The 23,410-nt window shown below is 34.9% G+C and overlaps 1 protein-coding gene across 6 annotated transcripts in view; it reads left to right on the plus strand.

Annotated features, from left to right (window-relative positions):
- Positions 1–23,410, plus strand: part of RPAP2 (RNA polymerase II associated protein 2) — a 101,991-nt gene that overhangs the window by 16,057 nt on the left and 62,524 nt on the right. For 5 of the 6 annotated variants that reach the window (XM_059375383.1, XM_059375382.1, XM_059375386.1 and 2 more), the window contains exons 7-10: positions 7,789–7,824; positions 9,873–10,809; positions 15,588–15,670; positions 18,504–18,584. In XM_059375383.1, the coding sequence (XP_059231366.1) occupies positions 7,789–7,824; positions 9,873–10,809; positions 15,588–15,670; positions 18,504–18,584 (1,137 nt within the window). Of the gene's footprint in view, positions 1–7,788; positions 7,825–9,872; positions 10,810–15,587; positions 15,671–18,503; positions 18,585–23,410 lie in introns of those variants that run through there. The other variant, XM_059375387.1, reaches the window with a different exon arrangement.

Here is a 23,410-nt window from a genome sequence, read left to right on the forward strand (position 1 = left end):
TTTAACTCAGTATAGTTATATTGCTTATATTGCTTATATATTGCTTATATTGCTGTGAAAGCTAATATAAATTTCCTTAGCAGATACCAAATACTGAAATCTTTAGTGTCTCTTAACATCTCTAAGATATTATTTTATATTATAGAAAGCTCACTACCTCATTGGTAGATATATATAGGAAGATTTAAGAAAGATTTAGACAAATTCATGAATTTTAGCTTCATATTTCTGTTGAGGCTTTGGAGTCAGAAGGGGTCTTAGAGATTTTCTACTTTCTCATTTTTATTATTAAGGTATGAAAAAAATATCTGGAGTATAGCTTTAATGTCATGGAGAACAGCAGTGCTTCTCACAAAATGTCTCCTGATGCCGTGTCAGAGACAGAACATTGACCTAGATGGGCTGGGTCATGATGCAGTATGATACTTCTCATGTTGTGAGTTAGAAATTTTTCACCCACTTGGTGGCCAGAAACAGACCACATACACTTGTGTTCCTCTGAGACAGCATGCTCATTTAGTCATATAGTTACACTTAGAAATCCTGTTTTGTTTGACTGTAGGCTCTGACAGGTTTTAGAAGTTTCTTTGTAACCTAAAAAATCAGAAGTTAAAACTAAGAAGAAAGGACAGACATTGAGAATCAAATTATGGTTTAAAAGATAAAATTAGGGTGAATGGTTAATGCTGACAGAGCTAAAAGCGCCATCATGTGGCCCAGAGTAGGGGATTTTCACACATGCTTCTTGGCAATAAACAGTATAATCTCAGAGGTGCGGAAGCCAAAAACCTCTGCAGAACAACTTCTATAACCTCTTCCTGAACAGCCACTTCTGTTGCTTGGTATACAGAATAAAAACTTTCTGAAAGAGGTTTTAACATGTCTCAGATTATATTTGGAAAATTTCCACCACAGAGGGCAGTTGTAGCCTGCTACTTCTGTTGGTTCATGTTTAATAAACATATTCTGACTGGCATGAACATATACATCTATATGCATACATTCACAGGTTTTTTGGCACACGTAATTTCTAATTTTAGATTTCTTTTTGCTAGTTACAGTTAATCACCTAATTTATACTTCAGTAAAAATAATACAAAGTATTTATGAAGAACCAGTTTGAATGTACTCTTTAACAAGATTATTTTTGTTTCTTAAGTTCAGCTTATGTGAGTTAGATTGAGAATTATCTCTGGATAAACTTTGGAAGGGAATGAAAGGTACACAGAGTAAAAAGAGAGATGACAGTTTTTTAAGAAAAAGCTTTTGAATTTCATTCATCTAGGGATAAAAAAGAAAGCAACATGGCGCCTCATTCTTTCTAAAGCTCTGTAGCAAAACAAATTGAAGTTTTACACTGAACCTTTCTTTTAATACCTCTTTAAACTCAAGTCTAATTTACTTTAGTGTCATGTATCATTCTCCATTTTATAGACTGGGAATCAGGGAGATGATTAAGGCTACTCATCGAGTATCTAGAAACTATGTTCCATATAGTTCCCTTTACCTGAAGTCATAAAAAGTGAAACAAAGGAGAGGAAAATAGTAGTTCCTATGAGAGAGGTTAGGCAAAGGTGTACCCTCACAACTTTGAGTCTTTTTTCTGAATTCAATTAGGGGTAGCATGTTGTAGAAAGAGCTTGGACTTTGAAAAACCCAAATTCGAATCCTAGATTTACTAGTTAATTAGTTAACCTCTCAAAGCTTCAGATTCCTCATTTTTATAAATAAAGTCGTAAGTTATGTGGGGATTAATGAAGTAATGTAAAAATCAGTTAGCAGAAAATATGGGAAGATGAAAAAGCCCTGGGGATGGATGGTGGTGATAGTTGTACAATAGTATGTATGTACTTAATGCCACTGAACTGTAACTAAATGGTTTAAAAGGCAAATTTTTTGTAATGTGTATTATACCACAAAGAACCCTATCTACCTTATGGTAGGCACTTAGTATATTCTCATTTTCCCTTTGCCTTTAGAGATTTTCTTTTAATTCTTAGTGTTTTTCCTCAAAAGATGTCATTGTATAGCTGGATATTTCTCATAAAACTATCTTGAATTATATTCATGATTTAGAATGGTTACATTTTTATTACCCCTTCATTCAGCCATTAGACCTATTCTTATGGGCTATTCTGCCTCCAAGATCTTGAAATAAGAGCTTCCCGTTTCTCACCACAGCCTCTATCTCATCTACAGCTATCACTCTTGAGTGTGCTTTGTGACCTCATTTTGACCTCCTGTCTCTACCTTAGCTCTGTTCCAGGTTGGCCAAACCCTCATTAAATTAGCTTTCTTGGGCACTGCGGTCAGCAGTTACAGTATTGTCCTTTCAAACAATCCCAGATTCTTTTTCCCTTAACCTTTTACCATGCCTGCTTTCCCAAGCTTCACTCGTTCTTTTTTCTGTGCTTTATTGGATAAAGTTCTCACATGCTTAAATAAGCTGTCTCCTTTGGCACTTCAGTGCTTTAGATAAGCTGTCTCATTTAATTCAGTCTTTAGAAGATCCCTGGGAAATATTGTTACCCATTTCATGGGTGATGGAACTGAGGCTCACAGAGATGTCGTGACTCACTCAGGAACACTTGGCTCATATATACAGATTTGGAAGTTAAACCCAGATCTGTCTGGTACCAATGCCTGCTGTCTCTTCATTCCTCTGGCCCGATTCCAGTTTATTCTATGTAGTCTCGCTTGTATGCTCCCATGGTTGTTTTGTTTCTTATTGGCTATCTGATACATTCAGAACTTCTCTTCTTAAACTTTGAACCCAATCCCCAACTCACAGTAGATAATTTGACCTACTGCTTAACTGAAAGGATTGAGTGCATTAGGCAGAATCTCCTTCAGCACTATTATCTTCTTACGCTCTCTCATTTCTCTGCCTCATTGCTAATACAGTACTTTCTCTGTTACTGATTCTTTTCTCACCGAGGCTTGCTTCACGATTTATTCCTGTTCTATTCCTCTTTCAAACTCTCCTTTCATACTGATTATTTTTCTTCTACTTTAAAAAGGGTGGTGGGAGAGATACTGAAAAATATCCATTAGATTTAGCATTTCTGTGGTAATTGGTGGTCTTAGCAAGAGCCTTATCAGTATAGTAATGCATACAGATTCCAGGAGGCAGAAGGTCGATGACTGAATAGGAGATGTGGGATTGAAAACCAGTGCAGACCTTAAAGAAAGATTAAAATGAAAAATGGAGGGGGGCTAAATGATCGAAGGAAGGGTTTGCATTTTGTAAAGTTAGATTTAAGTATGAGAACACCCTAAAAGGAAAGAAAAAAAAGAGAGAGGTTTATGGAGTAAAACATCAGATCCACAGATTAGCTTTTATAATACAAACTGTATCAAATCTTTATAGACCCAACTGAATCCAAGGCTTTTCATTTGCTCAACAAGAAATTTTTATTTCTTCTTTAATTTCTTATAGCAGCTCATGTGTATTTCATCATACTTGTCACATAGTCTCTTGAATTATATGATGCAAAATACAGTTAAGAACCCTGCTGTCTTGGTTTGATTCATGGCTTTATTATTACCGCTGTGTGATTTTGCACTAATTGCTGATTCTTTAGTACTCAAATCTTTTATCTGTAATGTGAGGATAGTAGTAGTAACTACTCATTCTTATGAGGATTAACTTTGTAAAGCTCTTAGAACAGCCATTTTCCTCCTACTTAATTGTAACATCCTTAAGAAGAGGAATCTATTCTTTTATAAAAATTTTTTTAAATATTTTATTTATTTATTTGACAGACAGAGATCACAAGTAGGCAGAGAGGCAGGCAGAGAGAGAGGAGGAAGCAGGCTCCCTGCTGAGCAAAGAGCCCGATGCAGGACTCAATCCCAGGACCCTGGGATCATGACCTGAGCCGAAGGCAGAGGCTTTAACCCACTGAGCCACCCAGGCGTCCCTATTCTTTATATTACTTAGTATGCCCAGCATAATTTATACATATATTAGTTCAGAATTTTATATTTGAAGGAATGACGGAATATACTCTGCTTTTGCAGGTTAGCTATTGAGTATAAGAATTCCAGTTGAGAATCACTGGCTACACATACTTTCTTCCCTGTAGTGATACTCAGATCCCAGTGTAGGACCAAATGCCAGACAGCTGCAAGGTACTGAACCTTGACAATTTTAGCCCAGAACACTTGGGTGGGGATGTGGGATAGGAAAAATGAGAGAACTACAAGTGGAAGTGGGAGGGTGTAGTCAACAGGCAATAAAACTCTCTGTTGTGAAAGTTGGCATATTATTTTGGCCAAAAATGCTCTTAATGGGAGTTATAAATAATGCCTGGAGCAGTCAAGGCTAGTCACCATCCAAGCAGTGTCCTTTGCTTTGAGGAAGACCACACTGAGATAACTTCTATGACTAGAGTTTTAGTGAGTGGGAAGAAGTAGGGTAAACAGGATAATTTGGATGATTGGGAAAGGTTAGCCTCAATTGGCTAAGGGACTAAGGAAGAAACAAAAATAGATTACATTTTTACTCTCAGGCAGCTCACTGCCCATTACCTTGTTTTGCCCTTCCTTCTAAATTTTTCATTGTTGGTCTTGGGGAATTCCTGAACTGCAGGGGAATTCAATAGAGCAGGGATGGCAAATACTGATTTCATCCCTTATGCCTTCTGATGGGAGGTACTGAGAAGGAATTTAATAGGAAAGAGTGCCTTGATCTAGTAGTGCCTCCCATAACATAAGGAGAAGATTGGTGAGAGAGCCCATTCCCTTTAGTGCCTCTGGTGCTTAAGGCTGACCAAAGAAGACTGGATTATCTAGATAATATTATATGGTTGATGTTGTTAGGTTTAATTATATAGAAAAATACTTGCAACTCTGACATTTTTTGATTGGCAGCCTTTCAGGGTTCAAATGACCTCTGGTTCCATCTGTCCATTTAATTTGACTTTTTAAAATTGCAACCCTATTTTGTCCTTTAAATGGGATTAATATTCAATGCCTTATCTTCTCTTTCATGTACACCTACTTTCTTACATTTACTTTTTTTTCTATTAATAGACTTTATTCTTTAGAGCAATTGTAGCTTCATAGCAAAATGGAGTGGAAAGTACATATACCCCCTACCCCATTCATGGGGTAAAAAACCTCCCCCATTACCAGCATCCCCCACCAAAATTGTACATTTGTTTCCAATAATGAGCCTATAGTGACACATCATTGTCACCCAAAGCCCATGGTTTACATTAGGGTTCACCCAAAGCTTTGTCTATTCTGTGGCTGGACAAATATATAACAACTTGTATCCAGCATTACAGTATCATACAGAGTAGTTTTATAGTCCTAGAAATCCTATGTGCTCCACTTATTCATCTCCCACCCCCCTCATAACCCCTGATCTTTTTACTATCTCCAAAATTTTATCTTTCACAGAATGTGATATAGTTGGAATTACATAGTATGTAGCCTTTTCAGGCTGGCTTATTTCACTCATTAATATGGATTTAAGTTCTTCCATGTCTTTTCCTAGCTTAATGATAGCTCATTTCTTATTAGTGCTTAATAGTATTCTCTTCTCTAAATTTACTACAGTTTATTTAACCATTTACCTACTGAAGAACATCTTGGTTGCTTCTGCATTTTGACAGATATGGATAGAGCTGCAGTAAACATCCATGTGCAGGCTTTTGTGTGGACATAAGTTTTTACCTCCTTTGGATAAATACTGAGGAGCAAGAGTTCTAGACTGTATGGTTAGATTATGTTTAGTTTTGAAAGAAATCACCAAACTGTATTTCACAATGACTGTACCATTTTGCATTCCCACTGTCAATGAATGAGAATTCTCCTGCTCCCAAGTGCTCACCACCATGTGATGTTGTCAGTGTTCTGGATTTTAGCTATTCTAATAAATGTGTAGTGGTATCTCATTATTGTTTTAATTTGTATTTTGGTGATGCTGTATGATGTACGGCATTTTTTCATATGCTTATTTGCCATCCTTGTATCTTCTTTGGTGAGCTGTTAAAATCTTTGACTCATTTTTATTGAGTTGTTTTCTTATTCTTGAGTTTTAACAGTTATTTCATATTTTGGATAATAGTCTTTTGCAAATATTTTCTCCTAATCTATGGTTTTCTTTTTATTCTCAAATCTTTCACAAAGCAGAAATTTTTGATTAAATGAAACCTGGCTTATCAATTTTTTCTTTCATGGATTGTGTTTTTGGTGTCCTATGTAAAAAGTCATCTACATGTTCTCGGGTTATCTTGTAGAAGTTTTATAGTTTTGTGTTTTATATTTAGGTTTGTGATTTGTTTTGAGTTAGTTTTTGTGTCAGAAGGATGTCTGGTCTTTGTCTTGATTCACTTTTTTGTATATGCCCACTTTTTCTAATACCATTTGTTGAAAAGATGGTCTTCTTTGTATTGCTTTCACTTCTTTGTCAAAGATAATTGACTGTAATCATGTGGGTTTCTTTCTGGGTTGTCTGTTCTGTTCCAGTAATCGATTAGTCTTTTTCTTTGGTAGTCCTCCACTACCACACTATCTTGATTACTATAACTTCAAGTATGTCTTGAAGTCAGGTAATGTCAGTCTTCCAACTTTGCTCTTCCCCTTCAATACTGTTAGCTATTTAGGGTCTTTTGCCTCCCCTATATCTTTAGACTCAATTTGGTGAGACCCCCAAAATAACTTGCTGGGATTTTGATTGGGATTGCACTGTATCTGTAGATCAAGTTGAGAAGAACTGACAGTATTGAGTCTTTCTGTCGATGAACATGGAATAGCACTCCTTTTTTTTTCTTCTTTGTGTATTTACTTTTATTTAATCTGTTTTGTAATTTTTAGAAGGCACTTTTTCTGAGTCACTTCAGAATTGCTTTACAGAGTTTTCCTGTCTTCTTAGATTTACTGTTTTATTTGTTCCTTTTTATGTTGGCTTTCTAAGAACTTTTTCTTCCCCTTTTTAAATATCCATGATATCCAGCCAAATATGATTTCTGGTATTGCATAGCAAAATTGTTCCTAGAATTAAAGTAAATCACATTATATACATGGTTCACATCTGTACTGTAATACAACTGCTTTCTCAGAAATGAGAATAAAAATTGACTATAAAGAGGAAATAGAAGAGTATTATAGTACATAATCTCTGCCCTCAAGGAGCTTGTAGTTTAGTTAAGAAACCACACTAAAGGGCACCTGGATGGCTCAGTGGGTTTAGCCTCTGCCTTCGGCTCAGGTCATGATCTCAGGGTCCTGGGATCGAGTTCCTCATCACGCTCTCTGCTTGACAGGGAGCTTGCTTCCTCCTCTCTCTCTCTCTGCTTGCCTCTCTGCCTGCTTGGTCTCTCTCTGTCAAATAAATAAATAAATCTTAAAAAAAAAAAAAGAAAGAAAATAACCACACTAAAGCATATGAAAATTAAGACATTTAGATAAGAATTCTAGTGTTAAGTCATAGAGGAATACCTGATTAGTAGGTATTAACTGAGTGGATAATACTGACTCTGGAATTTACAGAAGGAAGTGAGTTACTTTAGTCAGGTTATTCAGGGAAAATTTTACTGGGCTCATGGAAATTGAACTTACTCCTAAGATATGAATAAATTTTGGAAAAGAAAGAGATTAATCCAGATTTCTTACAGATGAGTTCCATAATATTTCGTCCTTCAAATTTTTCTTAAAAAAACTTAAAATGAACTATTTCCTTTTAGATATATTTTCTATCCAATGTAGTTATAACAAACACTCAAATGTTTGACATATCAGTTACTTTCAATTTTCTATTGCTGTGTTTTGTCACAGGCATCCTGATTTTCAGCTGCTACAGGAAGGACAAAGGTATGGTTGAATCAGTATTGCTTACCTTCTATGTATTCTTGTTAATAGAAACATTAAGAGTAAACCAGGTGATATGAGCTCTTAGACTTCCTGTGTTGATACATTATGTAAGTGCCCATTTTAGCCTACACAAAGAAATATTTGCCTTGTACAGCTTTTTCTTTTGTGATAATAAGATGCTATGTTTGATCTGTATGATTTATTGTACAGCTGTTCCTACCAAGGCAGTCTAATTGAACCTGTTGAAATATGACACAAACAGAGCTTCCATCTGAGATACTGTGCTTCTTTGTCAAGTAGATTATACCAATTACATTTGTTGAAAGGTTTTTATAACCTTATTTTATAGGATTTTGAAACTTAATATATCATTTGTTATTTGGAAGAGTCTCTAAAGCATTAATAGAAATTCCAAGTTTTGATATTTTCTAAACTCTCTTTGTGGTGGTGTTTGCCCAACTATAACCATGTCTTAAAAGACATTTTTTTTTTTTTTTAACTTTTATCAGGATAAATTTTCCTGGTTATTAGTTGCTACCTTAGCACATGGAATTGAGCACATGTGAGAGATAGTTATTGATAAATATTTTAAATTATGGCTTTAAAATAATATAGAAAAATATAATTACCTTAAATTTCTAAAAAGAAAGTATAAAACCTGAAAGTCAAAGTGTTCTAATTTTTTTGAAATTATACTTCAGATGCAAGAGATAATCCCATGGCTATATATAGGCTAGCTTCTAACTAAAAAAGTGATATCTAATACTAAATAGACTTGTCATTTTTTTCTTTATTCCCATCCACAACCTTATTTTCAACTCTGTTTTTCTTTTTCTTTTTTTTTATACTTTTACCTGGCACACTTCTTTATTACTATTGCATTATTTTATTTCATCTTATTCTTTAATCATTTAAAAAAATTAGTAGCACCTTTAGGGAGCAATTTTAGGTTTATAGAAAAATTGCCTGAAAAGTAGAAAGTTCCCATATACTCTTTTTTTCCCCATATATTCTTTTACCACCCAATGCCCCCCCCCACCCAGAATCCTTATCCTAATCTTTTAAAGTTTTGATATGTGCATTTCCTTGAAAGTACCTGCTTATCTATCATTGCATATCTCAAGTTTGTATAGATACAGCTTCTCTTTTCCTTCGTTCTTTCACAATTCTTAATCTTTTTAAAGCCTATTTGAAAATTGAAGGAACATAATCAAAGGGAAAACTATTTTTTATTGTTAGCCTTCTGTTGTAACTCTGAGTTTTCAAACATATCTTTCATCAGTAAATGTTAATTTGCTGACTTTATTTTCTGCTATGACTTTCTAGTGTTTTTTGTTCTATCTATGAAATTGTATAACTATCAACCAAAATTGGAAAATGTTTAAATATGTCTTTTTAGCCTGTTATCTTTCAAAATCTAAGCAGAGTTTCTGTAATACATTTTTTTGACAAAGCAAGAGTGAAGTTTTTAAAAGAAAACCTTTTTTTCAAAAGGATATATGAGGGACGCCTGGGTGGCTCAGGGGGTTAAAGCCTCTGCCTTTGGCTCAGGTCATGATCCCAGGGTCCTGGGATTGTGTCCCACATTGGGATCTCTGCTCAACAGGGAGCCTGCTTCCCCCCGCCCCCTGCCTGTCTCTCTGCCTACTTGTGATCTCTGTCAAATAAATGAATAAAATCTTAAAAAAGGACATATTAAATATTTACAGAAATATAACAGGCAAAAATCAACATAATTCATTAGGATGGAATTATCAAAGCTTTTTTCTTTTTGCTGTACTCTTAACACTTTTTAAGTAATGGGGGAAAAGATGGAAAGAAGATGATGGAATTATATCAAATAAGGTATAGAGAAATAATAGATTTATAGTAGTCTTTGGAAATGTGTATATATGTATGTGTATTGTATGTGTATACATATATATGCCTATAAATAAGGCTTTGCCTAGGGAATACAAATTTTTACCTTAAAAGTTACAAAATATAAATGCTGTGGCACATTTTGCTTTTCCATTATAGTTAATGTTTTTTTTTTTTTCCTTCTACAGTGGCCATTCTGGAAAGGAAGTACAGTTATGCACTAAGACCATTAAAACATCAGATATTGACAATCCTGGCCATTCTGAGATGCATTATGAATCTAGTGCTTCTAGCTCTCATAGTGATAGTAGCAGTGATAATGAGCAAGACTTTGTTTCCACCATTCTACCAGGAAACAGACCAAATGCAACAGGTATAAGTCCACAGCTGCCCAAAAAAAGCATAATGAAAAAGAAAGCTGGTCAGAAAGCTAACTCCAAATGTGAAGACAAAGAAGAGACAGTAATAGCTGTCACTGAGCAGCTAGGCAATTGCAGATTAGATAGTCATGGGAAAGCTGCTGCTTGTGAACTTCCTTTACAGCAAGTAAGTACTCAGATTTCTTCAAATAGTCCTTTGCAAGAAAAATTAGAAGCTACAGAAAATTCTGAAAATAAATACAATAGTTCAAAAATAACTCTAGTAGGCATAAGTAAGAAAAGTGCTGAGCATTTTAAGAGAAAATTTGCCAAATCAAACCAAGTTTCTAGGTCACCCTCTACGCTGGTGCAGATGTGTCCCGAAGTTGCAAAGACAAACTTACTTAAAGTCCTGAAAGAGACTTTGACTGAATGGAAGACAGAAGAAACTTTGAGGTTTTTGTATGGCCAAAATTATGCTTCTTTGTGTCTGAAACTCTCTTCATCCCCTCTGGCTAAAGAAGAAGAATTTGATGAAGATGACATATGCTCTGACTCAGATAAACATTCTCCTGCCTTGCAGGAATCTCAGAACAGCTTGGATGAGTCTTTACCTTTTAGGGCCTCAGAAACAGCCATTAAACCACTGCCAAGTTATGAGAACTTGAAGAAAGAAACTGAAACATTAAATCTGAGAATAAGGGAGTTTTATAGAGGACGATATGTTTTGAGTGAAGAAACCACCAAATCACAAGACTCTGAAGAGGTATGTCTTAACAATGATTTAGTTTTCTGTGCTGCTAGCATATGGGACACTCACCATAACAAATCTTGAAACAGTAACATTAAAGAAATAATTGTTAAATTTTCAGGTTTGTTTAGTTTATCATTTTTTTAATTTAAAGTGCCATCTCCAGAGGCACCTGGGTGGCTCAGTCCCTTAAGTGCATGCCCTTGGCTCAGGTTGTGATTTCAGGGTCTTGGGATCAAGTCCCACATCCAGCTCCCTGCTTGGTGGAGAATCTGCTTGAGATTCTCTCTCTGCTTCTGCCTCCCTACCCCCACCACTTGTGTGCTCTTTCTCTCCCTCTCATAAATAAATATAAACTTTTTTTTTTAATGTCATCTCCAGTATTGGCATTACAATTTTCCAAATAAGTTGACATTTGCACCTAGGAAATTTCATAAATGTGTAGTATTTTTCTCTAATATAGGAGTAGCCTAGAATTGTGGGATAAAGCTTTCTTTAAAACCTAGTTCTTTGTAAACTCTCTAGGGAGGTTCCCCCCCCACCAACAACAGATATTCTTTGTATTCTTATATTCTTTCAAATCTCTACATGGAGCATGTATCTTTGTATTTCATTTCCAATGGGTCTGTACATAGTGGAGTAGATTTACTAGTTGAATGGTAAAATATTTATCTGTATAGTATTTGGCCAACATGCCCATTCACAACAATATCAATGAAAATAATATAGGAAAGGAGACGTATTGGGAAATAACAGACATAAGAGAAAATGGAAGGAACACATCAGACCTAGATTTTCATATCTGCTCTCTCATTTACTAGCTATATGAAAAATTGGTCTCTTAAATTTGAGTGTTCATCTGTAAATGGGACTATATATAAATAGCTTTCCTTTTTCAGTTGTTAAGAATTTAAAAGTAATGTATGTATGTATCACAGTGCCTCATATACAATTAGTACTCAGTAAATAATAATTATCTGTAGGGATTAAATGTATGTTGCTGAGATTAAGGGGGAGGGATTTTCTCAGCATTTCTCCTACCCATTTTTATGTTCAGGTATAGCTTAAGAAATGAAGTTATTTGGCTTGAAGAGGAGGGGGCAGTAACCTTGTTTTTCTGACAACTTTTGCTATTAAAGATTTCTGAGTAAATGTGGCTCTAAATTTAAGAACACATTTGGAGATTTAGAAAGAGAGTAGAAGTACAGTAAAAATTTAGAAATTTTCTACTTCTACAGAATGCTCCCTAGCCCAGTTCTATTATTTTAAATCACTTCAATTGTATCATTATACAATATTTATAAGTTTTATAGTAAGCTTGGAGAAACCCTTTATCTGTCATTCAGCTGCATAAAGCTACATTAATGTATCATTTATTTTATCATTTTTGTGCTATAAGCCTTAAACAGAAAAAATTACTTAAGAAAGAAAATTGACTATTCCTCTGTTGTATAATATTTTAAAACTTTTTCATTGAAGTATAATGCAAATAGTAAGTGTGCCGTTTATTAATTATCACAAAGGAACACAGCCTTATAATCATTACTCAGGCCAAGAAATTTGAGTAAAACAAAAGCCCCACTATGTCTTCTCCTAATTATTACCTCTTTCCAAAATGAGTAACTATTGTAATAACATGGATTCACTTTGCCAGTTTTGAACTGTAGTAAATTCACATAGTATATGTTCTTTGGTTTCCTGTTTATTTCATGCAATGTTAGTTCATGAGTCATTTTTTGTGTTGTTCCATGTGGCTATAGTTCATTCTTTTATTGCTGCATAGTATCTCATAGAAATAGGCCACAATTTATTCATGTTAATGAGCATTTAGGCTTTTCCAGTTTAGGGCTGTAGTGTTACGAACTTTATAATTTATGTCTCTCTTCTAAGGTATGTGTATTTCTGTTGGGTGTGTATCTAGGACTTGAACTTTTGGGTCATAGTGTATGTGTATATGCAGCTATACTGGATGATGCCAGTTTTCCAAAATAGTTTTGCCAGTTTTTAGTCTACTACAGCTATATGAGAATTTCCAAGATCCACATTCTTTTTTTTTTTTTTAAAGATTTTATTTATTTATTTGACAGACAGAGATCACAAGTAGGCAGAGAGGCAGGCAGAGAGAGGAGGAAGCAGGCTCCCTGCTGAGCAGATAGCCCTATGTGGGGCTCGATCCCAGAACTCTGGGATCATGACTTGAGCCGAAGGCAGAGGCTTAACCCACTGAGCCACCCAGGCGCCCCATGATCCACATTCTTGATCAGTACTTGACATTGTTAATTCTCACATTTCAGTGGTACTGTTTTTTTATTATAATACATTTCTCTAATGATTAATGAGTTGAGCAAGGTTTTATTTGCTTTTTGACCATTTGGAATGTCTTGTGTCTTTTCAAGTCTTTTCCCCATTTATCTGTTGGAATATCTAAGTATTTTTTCTTACCGATTTTGAAGAAATTCTTTATTCAGGATTCAAACCCAATTTTAGTTAATGTGTTTTGCAAATAACATCTCTACTCTGAGACTTGCCTTTTCACTCGCATTATTGATAACCTGAGTCCAACTTATTCATTGTTCCCTTTAGTGACTTCTTTAGAAACCTTTGCTTAGCCCAGGTTACTTCATCTTCTAGACTGTTTTTCCTTTCATCCTAGAATTGATTTTTATGATGAGCTGTATGGGTCAGATTTCATTATTTTCCTTTGGAGAAATGTGTGCATATTAAAGTTTAAGAAACACTATTGATTGGGGAAAGGTGGGGAGAGGTGTTGCTCATTCTGTTAGTTACTAAGAGAAGTGGGAGAGGTAGGTCAAAAATCTTTCACCATTGGGGCGCCTGGGTGGCTCAGTGGGTTAAAGCCTCTGCCTTCAGCTCAGGTCATGATCCCAGGATCCTGGGCTCAAGCCCCGCATGGGCTCTCTGCTTAGCAGGGAGCCTGCTTCCCTTCCTCTCTCTCTCTGCCTGCCTTTCTGCCTACTTGTGATCTCTGTCTGTCAAATAAATAAATAAATAAAATCTTTAAAAAAAAAAATCTTTCATCATAATTATGGATCATTTCTACTTTTGGTTTAGTAAATTTTACTTTTAATATTTTGAGACCATGTTATATGGTATTAAAAAAAAAGATTGTTATGTCTTCCTAGTAAATTGAACCTCTGTATTATGAGTGACCTTTCTCTACATTGGTAAGTTTTTTTTTTCTTACAGTCTGTTTTGCTAGCATTAGCATTCTTTTATTAGTATTTTCAGGACTGCCTTTTTTTACTTAGGCTGGTAATTGTTTTTATGTGGAGAAATTTGTTTACATTCAGTGTCATAATTGATATATTTGGGTTTGTGCCATCTCACTCATTGCTTTCTGCTTGTCTCATCCATTCTATGTTCCTCTTTCTCTCCTTTCCTGATTTTGTTGAATTAAATAGTACTATTTCATGGTTTACCCTCTATTAGCTTGCTTTTTATACTTTATTTTACTAATCAGAAGTGGTTACTCTAAAGATTAAAATCTGAATTGACTGAATTATTATAAAAGTCCAATATAAGTTAATTTTTTGCTTTCTAGATAGTACCTTAGAAACTGTAATTCTGTTTACCCTTTCTGGGCTTAGGTGTTCTTGTTGTCTGTTTTTATTCTCTCTATATTTTAAATCCTGTAAGATGATTTATAGTCCGTATTCATTTGAAGTTTTTCACTGACCTGAACCGAAGGCAGATGCTTAATGACTGAGCCACCCAGGTGCCCCTCAACATAGGTATTTTAAATAAAGTTGATAACATCATTTTCTGGATTGCCTGGGGGCTGTTTTATTTGGGATAATGTTTGAGATTTTGACCATATTGTCTTATTTTCTTATTATTTATGGCAAACATTGTATGTTAAAAATCACAGATAACTTGAGACCAAACTGATGTTATCTTCCTCCAGAACAGATTTCTCTTTGCTTTAGGCACATGATTTGTAGCAGTTCTAAATCACTTCATTCAGTGAGGGATTAAGATGATTTGAAGCTGTACTTCAGTCCCTGAAAGAGCCAGTTTCCTATTCATTCTTAGTGCTAGAGTTTGGTCCTTCTAAGTTGAGCTTGGAGGGAAGGGTTGCTAGTACCTCTTCCTTCTTGGCATTTCCCCAAGCTTTAATGCTTATTAGAAAAACAATGCTCAGGTTCTCAGTATCTGAATTGCTTCTTCTGGAATTAGTCACTGCCCTCTCTGGAATTACCTTCTCTAGAATCTCTGGCGTTGATTCTTGACTGCTTTGTTGGTCTCTGATGTTTTCAATCAAATGTGGGTATTTTCCCAGCTTTTTTTCAGTTCTCAGCAGGAGGAATGGTTAGAATTATTTTGTCTGCCATTTCTAGAAGTGGAATTCCCCATAATATATGTACGTGTATATGGGGTATGTGTGTGTGTATATATATATATATATATAGTATTTGCTAATTTTAATTATTTTTTTGTATTTGCTAGTTTTAAAAGCTTTGATCACCAACACTTGTATAACATTTAGTAGTTCCCAGAGTTCTTTTGTATACATTTTCTCGTTTAATAAAGAAGTTATTAGTATCCCTTGATACAGGTTAGAAAAATTCTCAAAAGCAGGCATATGACTCAGTTCACATCGGCCCAATGACTGAGCCAATGCTCAAATTTAAATCTTCTAATAATTCTCAAGTCTAGTTTTTATTCTGCCATACCTCAGGTATGAATTTTTGTGCTTTAATGTTTATAGTTCTTATCAAAGAAGAATGTAAATTTATGACTTTGCTTTGTTTTGTTTAAAAACGTGATTTTAGCATGATCTCACCTTTCCACTGATAGATTCAAGTTCTCAGAACCAGATTAGAAAACGCATCGTACTTGAAAAGTTAAGTAAAGTGTAAGTATGTAATTGTCATTCTACTTTACAATATTTAAAATTAACTTGGTATTTGTGGGTTCATAATTTATATTAATTTTTATCCTTGAATTTTGTAAGTTTGAAAAATAATTTGAAAAGTTACTTGAGAAGTTGAGGTTTTTAAAGATATCCTGCCAAGGAAATATTGAAATTTCGTCTTGTGTAGAAGATACACAAGCACATAATGAAGAGGAAGGTTGAGATTATGGGAGTAGAAAACTAAACTGTGTCACTTCCACTTCATAATCCAATGAAGTCAGGGAAAAAAATATCAAAGTTAAACCATTTAAATACTGATTTGTGGTATATGTGTCACATCAGTTTCACATGTGAATGAAACTTTATGAAGTTTTAACGGTCTGTTAACTCACTCTGCATACATATTTATAGAACCATTTCACACTCAGCAACTTAAGAGTTTTTGTTCAAGTCAACTTTGCACTTTAGTTTTAAACTTCCTGTGGTGGAAATTATTTTTCTTGTAATTAGCCCAGTCATAAATGACATTTAAAAATTGTAATCTTGGTTTGTCTTTCAAAGAAGTTTGAAATCTTTTTTCCAGAGATGTGAGGGCCATCTTGAACTTTTTAATCTCTATTTTCTTTCTTTAGCAGAAAAAATGGAAAGGTGTTTTCAGTCATTGTTTAAGGTCTGTATATGGATTAGGGGCACCTGGCTGGCTCTGTGGGTGGAGCGTGCAACTCTTGATCTCACTCAGGGTTGTGAGTTCGAGCCCCATGTTGAATGTAAAGATTACTTTAAAATCTTTAAAAAATAAATAAATAAATAAGGCTGTGCTTATGGAGTAGTCTTAAATTTGTAGTAGTTCAATGGTAAGAAGAACATATTTTCTGGAAGCCTTCATATTTTGAGCAGCCTACTCCTCCAAGTTTTACATTTTAAGTAACTGTTTATTTATCGAGTTTCTCTTATGTTAGGCTCCTCCCAGATAATCTAAGTTTGTTATTAGTTTTGTCTTTTATATGGTCCTCATACTTAGACATTTGTTTGTCTAACAATTGGTTAGAAAACAGTAAAAGTCACTATATTTCTGATTCATAGGACAAGAAGATAACAATCCTTGATTGTGGTTACACAGGTTTTGAAAGTTAGGTTGGATTATTGATACTTATATGTATTTATTATTTGACAGAGATCACAAACAGGCAGAGAGGCAGGCAGAGATAGAGGAGGAAGCAGGCTCCCTGCTGATCAGAGAGCCCAATGTGGGGCTCGATCCCAGGACCCTGAGATCATGACCTGAGCCGAAGGCTGAGGCTTAACCCACTGAGCCACCCAGGGGCCCAAGAACTAAATTTAAGAAGAGGTAGAATAACTTGCAGAAACACACAAACACTAAAAACAAAGTAATTATTGACATAGAGGATTTTTTTGGTTATTAATGAAAGCATTTCAGTTTTTTCTCACTATAAAAGTAAGACTTTTTAAAAATAATAATAGTAAAAGTAAGACTTTTTTAGTTTCTGATTGGAGCAAAACAGTTGTAAACGGCATTTTTTTTTAGATTATTGAAGAAAATAAAATATGTATTATGTATTAGATGATATTAAGAAATTGTTAATTTGGTTAGGTATGATAATTTTATTGCTATTATATAAGAAAATGCCCTTGTATTTAGAGATAGATAAATATTTAGGCGCCAAATGACTTGACATCAGGGATTTACTTGGCAAAAAAAGTTAAGAAGGAAAGAAAAAAATGAAATAAGTTTAGCAAAATAATTGGAAGTTGAATCTGGGAATAGATTTATGTGGTTATTGCTATTTTCTCCATTTTGAAATATATCTGAAACTTTATAATTTTATAATAAGTTTTAAAAAAAAAGTAATGCATGCTTATTGCAGAAGATTTAGGCAGTACAAAATGGTTTAAAGAAAGTAAAGATCATCTGTAATCCCACTGAGTAGTCACTACTATTAATATTTTGATATTTAACCCTGATGCATACATAATATATATGTATGTGTGTGTGTATTCATTTCCTTTGGTTTTCTCTGTTATAGTATAAACCCTGGGAGGAATGAAATACACTAAAACTCTGGGAGGAATGTTTGAAATATACTATCTATCATGTATAGTGTCATTATATATAAGTTTTTATAAAAATGGGACAATACTACATATGCATTTTTCACTTAACACAACATGAATATCTGTCCGCGCTAAAAAATATAGATTCATGTTTTCGTTTTAAAGGTTTGATTATATTCCACTGTATGTTTATATCATAGTTTATTTTGATTTTTCACTACTAAAAATACTTTTTGCAATAAGCATCTTTTTTATGTTTATCTGATTATTTCTTTAGGGGTTTTTCATAGTAAAACTGTTGGGTCAAAGAATATCCATATTTACAATGTTAACATGTATTGGCAAATTGCTCTCTAGAAATATATCAGTTTCTACTCCCACTGTAAGGATTTCATAAGGAGAAATAGGTCATACTCCTAAATTGGACAGTTTAGGGGGTCCAGTTCCTCTGGCCTTGTGTTCTTTCCATTTAATCTAATTATTTGAAAGTAAAGGTAAGAAAAACAAGTATAAGAATATAGGTAGCAGCCAGGATAATATTTTTCAGTGCCTCACACTGTACCATAGACTATATGGTGGAGTATATGGGATTAATATGAAATGTGAGTTCTCATGAGTTCTCATCAGTCAGAAGCTAGCTTAACTGCTTCTACCTAAAGGCCATTATTACTTATGGAAAATCCAGACTTAGGCAAGACTCAAGTAATATTTCTGTATAAATAAATTATATTTTAAAGGAAATGTAATTTTTTCTTTTCAGAGTCCCTGGACTTTTGGGGCCTCTTCAGATCACATTAGGAGATATTTCTGCACAACTTAAAAATCTTATCCGAACTTTCAGGTCAGTGTTAATACTAAAATTTTCCTTCTCAGTTTTTTGACTTCTTGTGATTGCCTTGAAGAATCCATAGAAAGACTGTGTTCCCTAATAATGTATCATAGCCCCCAACTCAGGAAATGAATGGGTAAACCCAGGGCCAACTGCTCCATCCTAGGAAATCCCGAGGGGGCTGGACTAATCAAAAGCATAGCTCCTGGCTGGGTTTGCCCACACTTTTGTTGAACAAACTTGGATATACTTGTCCCAAGAGAAGGCAATAACTAAAGAGACAAGAGTTTGAAAAAGACAAAGGGAAAGATTTATTTTGGGTGCCAGCAGCCAGGGGAGATGGCAAGTCTTAACAATCAGTCTCTCCACGCACAAGATGGACTCCTAGAGTTTTATGAGGAAAGATTTAGGAAGGTCCATGCAGGAAAGCAGCAGGGAGCATATGATCATGGATCAGGATCAGTATGTGGTCAGCCCATAATCGTGGGCAGGGAAGGACACATGTGGGATGTAATCCTCTAGGAATTCCTATCCTAGGTTTATTCCTAGGCATTTGCTATCATGGCTTTTCTGGTCCAGCAGTTTGGGTGTTCTGGAGCATTGCAAAACACCTCCATCAATGCCTCAAGAAAGTACAATAAGAAATAAGCACATTGGGTTTTAATTAAGACATGAGTTTTGTTAAGACTATGTTAAGTCTTGTCTAGTTCTGATTTTAACTGTTGGGTTCTATAGTTGAGCAAGAGGGCTTTCTAACAAAAACGTGAAAAAAGTGACTTACCTTCAGTGTCTTAGATCTAAGAATAGTATTCTGTTTTCTTCTCCACTAAACATTATCTTTTATTAAATGCAGGATCTTCTTTGCTCAAACCTTGATATAGTTAGTTTTGGATTGTTTATTTATAGAGTAGTCTAAAATTAAGAAGGAAAATGGTGTCTCAGACACAAAGGTGTTAGCCAGTAACATATTGAATCTTAGTGAATTAATAGATAGAGATCAAATGACCAGCACTGTGCTGCTACACACTATAGGCAATGCAGAAGAAGCACTATGCCCACCCTCAAGGAAGAACTCTCCTGTTAGAAAATAAGTTGAGCACAGTGAACAGTACAAAAACAGTGGGTAGTTTAATATTGAATTGTGTGGAATGGATTTGAAGTGATAAGAAATATAAAGAAAGGAAGAAACAGAGCAGTTGGGATTTTTCTAAAACCATCATGGTGAAAATACCCAGACTAAGGCTGTGTTCTGTACCAAGAAGCATAAGGATAGGCCTCTAAACACCCTATCAGTAGAGGTGCACCAAATACACATTTTGGCCAAATGCCAGTGACCAGATATTAAAATCATTACTTGCCTATGACTGAAACTAGATAGCACCAAAATTGAACAAACTTCTAAATTAGAAGAATCATTTCATCCAGTAAATAATTATTAGGGTTTATTGTTATCAACAGTAGTAATAATATTTTAAAAGTTTAAAATTACACTACAGAAATTATTTCTTGATATTGTTAACTGTTAGATTTCTCTTACAGTCACTGTACTATATATCAGTAAAACCAAATAGCCATTCACTTTCAACCAACACCTTTAAAAACATCACTAACATTTTTGTGTGCCACGAAGTGATTCTGGAAACTGTTTTTCAATAAGATATATACTAGAAGGATCTAGGATTCATAGTTTAGGCAAATCTCAAAAAACCTTATCTTCTGAGAGGATCATTTGTACCACTTTATATTTAAATATTTAGCCTTTATAGACTCAAGACTTCAGGAGTTGTTTTAAGACATTCTTGTAGATTCTTTTATTGTGAAGTTTGACTCAACAGAATGTGTTGAGGGTGCCTCAGTTTACTCTTAACAGTTTTGTCTTCACATTTTTATTATTTTCAAAGTATTTATTTATTTATTTGACACAGAGAGAGAGAGAACACAAATAGGCAGAGAGGTGGGGGTGGGGGGAAGCAGGCTCCCTACTGAGCAGAGAGCCTGATGCAGGGCTCCATCCCAGGACCCTGAGACCATGACCTGAGCCAAAGGCAGAGGCTTAACCCACTGAGCCACCCAGGCACCCCAACATTTTTATTTTGATTAAAGATTGTATTAAGATTATTACATGTCTATTTACATAATTTAGTACTTTTGCAGCTCAGGATATTTTGAAGTGATGTGATAAATTCATCATCGCAAGATTCTAAGAATTCCCCAATAGGCCATTTTCTTGAAGATTTATAACTTAAATGGCAGTAATTAAATAAAATTAAAATGTAGCCCTTAAAGCTGTTAACAAAAATTCAATCAAGTCAGTTTTTAAAGAGCTAATTGACTTTATTCAGTGATTAATGAAATAAGCAGAATTTCATCTAACAAATGGAAGGATGTTCAGAAGGGTTGTACAAAATAGAAGGCATTTGTAGGCAGAAATGGGACAGGACAAGGAAGTTATTAGGAAGAAAAAATTAAGGGATTGTTTCTCACAAGGTCACCTTCCCTTAGAGGGAAAGGCAGAGGGTCTTATCATGCAGATTACCTCCTTACTGGTTATCAGAAAATTCTAGACTGATGGGTTTAAAACTCCACTCCTGGGAGAGGCTAAAACTACAGTTAGGTCCAGGTGTTAAGTCTTGGTCTTAGCATAAGGGACTCCATTTGGGGGCCTGTTGTTCCTTTTTAACCATAGTAATTTTGTTTAATGTTGTGAATTCTGGTATATAGTAGAGTTCTGCAAAGATCGAATTAGTATAAAATCTTATCTCTATTATTCTGTCCTAACAATATTTGAATTTATATAAGCATTTTTTCCAGATACAGCATTCTCAAGAAAGTAGTCTATTTAATGTATTTGCTATTTGTATTAACTGTGATCTATTTTGCTTACTAATCAAAAATCTTTACTAATTATTTTACACATAAAATGAATGGTTTTCACAAGCATCATTGATGACTGCAACATTTTATTTTTCTGACTGACAAAAACATATAAGGACATTTTTACTTCATCTAGAATGTTTAGGTTTGAAAGTGAATGTCCAGGTAATAACAGTATATCTAAATGACATGATTGTTCTGATTACTGAGATGGTTACTCTTATTAGATAGCATGGAAATGATGCAACTACAAGATCATTAATCACACACAAAAATAAGAAACCTTGATATTGTTTTTTAAATCTTTACTCTTTAGTACTTGCAGGTCAGAATCTATAGCTTCAATAAAAATTGCTTAAATTGGCTTTGCCACTTTTTAGGAAAATGTCAGTTATTTAGAGTATATAGAGTATCTCTGGTAAGATAACTCATGGGGTCTTCAGATTCTAGAAGGAACAACTTCAGAAGGTATGTGACTATTTGTGGGCTAGGACTTCTTCATGAAGTCTCTAAAAAAAAGTGCCATATTGATAACAGAGACCAATGTTGAGAGATCTTTTCAGTCAATACTGGCAGTGGAAAAAAGTTGACATAAATAACCCTATCCTTCCCTTTGAAATGATAATCAATAATAGGAACTTGTAAAACAGTGATTCTCAAACCAGTTGTGCATCAGAATTACCTGGGGAGCTTTTAACAACTACAGATGCCTGGCTCCACCCCTAGAGATTGAGTTTCATTTGATTAAGGGTTGGGCCCAGACATCAGTTTTCTTTAAAAGCCCCCCAGGTGATTCTAATGTGCAGCCAGAGTTGAGAGCCTCTTAGAACTTACACATAAAGTAGCTTTTTCAGCTCTTTCAAGAATCTTTCCCCTGTGAATAGAGCTGTCCTTTCCACTGAATTGCATCACAGTCATTTATCCACAATGTTATTTTGATTTACCTGCCATAGTGGTTCCATCAGAAGTTGCTTGGTAAAGATTTACTGTCATCAGTAAATATCAGTCAAGATATTTTTCTGAATCTGGGGCACCTGGGTGGCTCAGTGGGTTAAAGCCTCTGCCTTCGGCTCAGGTCATAATCCCGGGGTCCTGGGATCGAGCCCCGCTTGGGCTCTCTGCTCGGCAGGGAGCCTGCTTTCTCCTCTCTCTCTGCCTGCCTCTCTGCTTTCTTGTGATCTCTGTCAAATAAATAAAATATTTTTTTAAAAAAAGATATTTTTCTGAATCTGATTTTAATTAAAATTATTTTTTTAAAGATTTTATCTATTTATTTGCCAGAGAGAGACACAGAGAGAGAGGGAACACAAGCAGGGGGAACAGGAGAGGGAGAAGCAGGCCTCCCGCCGAGCAGGAAGCCTGATGTGGGCCTTCATCCTAGGACCCTTGGATCATGACCTGAGCTGAAGGCAGCCGCTTAACAACTGAACCATCCAGGTGCCCTGAAATTGTATTTTGACACAAAAAGATCTTGTGTTTTCCTCAGTGCCTGAAACAGTGATACAGAGCAGGTACTTGATACATTTTTTGGTGGATGAGTAAATGAACTCATGAAATCCTAAATTTGGCTTAACTTTGGGAGATTCATGTATAGCAGGAAGGAATTTCTTTAAAAAAAGAAAGAAAAAGGAAAGGAATATACTTTTAATTGTTTTTGCCATGTTTTACATGCTTATCCTTTGACCCTTTTTGGTCATGCGCTAGATTCTGTTTTAGTTGCTCCAGACAAAGCAGTGAACAAAACAGACAAAATTCCTTCTCTCATGAAACTATTCTAATAGAATGAATATGTAAATATTTAAGAACAATACATGTACTATCATTATGAGATGATGTGCCCTTTCCCCTTTCTCATTCCATTCTCTTCCTTTTCTCCCAGAAGCATGGAAAAGGATTGGTACTGAATAGGGGGAGGTAGTTGGGATTTTTTTTGTCTGTGACAGATAGGTTGGTCAGGGAAGACC

This window comes from Mustela nigripes, chromosome 14 (genome assembly GCF_022355385.1).
Source record: "Mustela nigripes isolate SB6536 chromosome 14, MUSNIG.SB6536, whole genome shotgun sequence".
Taxonomy (NCBI): Eukaryota; Metazoa; Chordata; class Mammalia; order Carnivora; family Mustelidae; genus Mustela; species Mustela nigripes.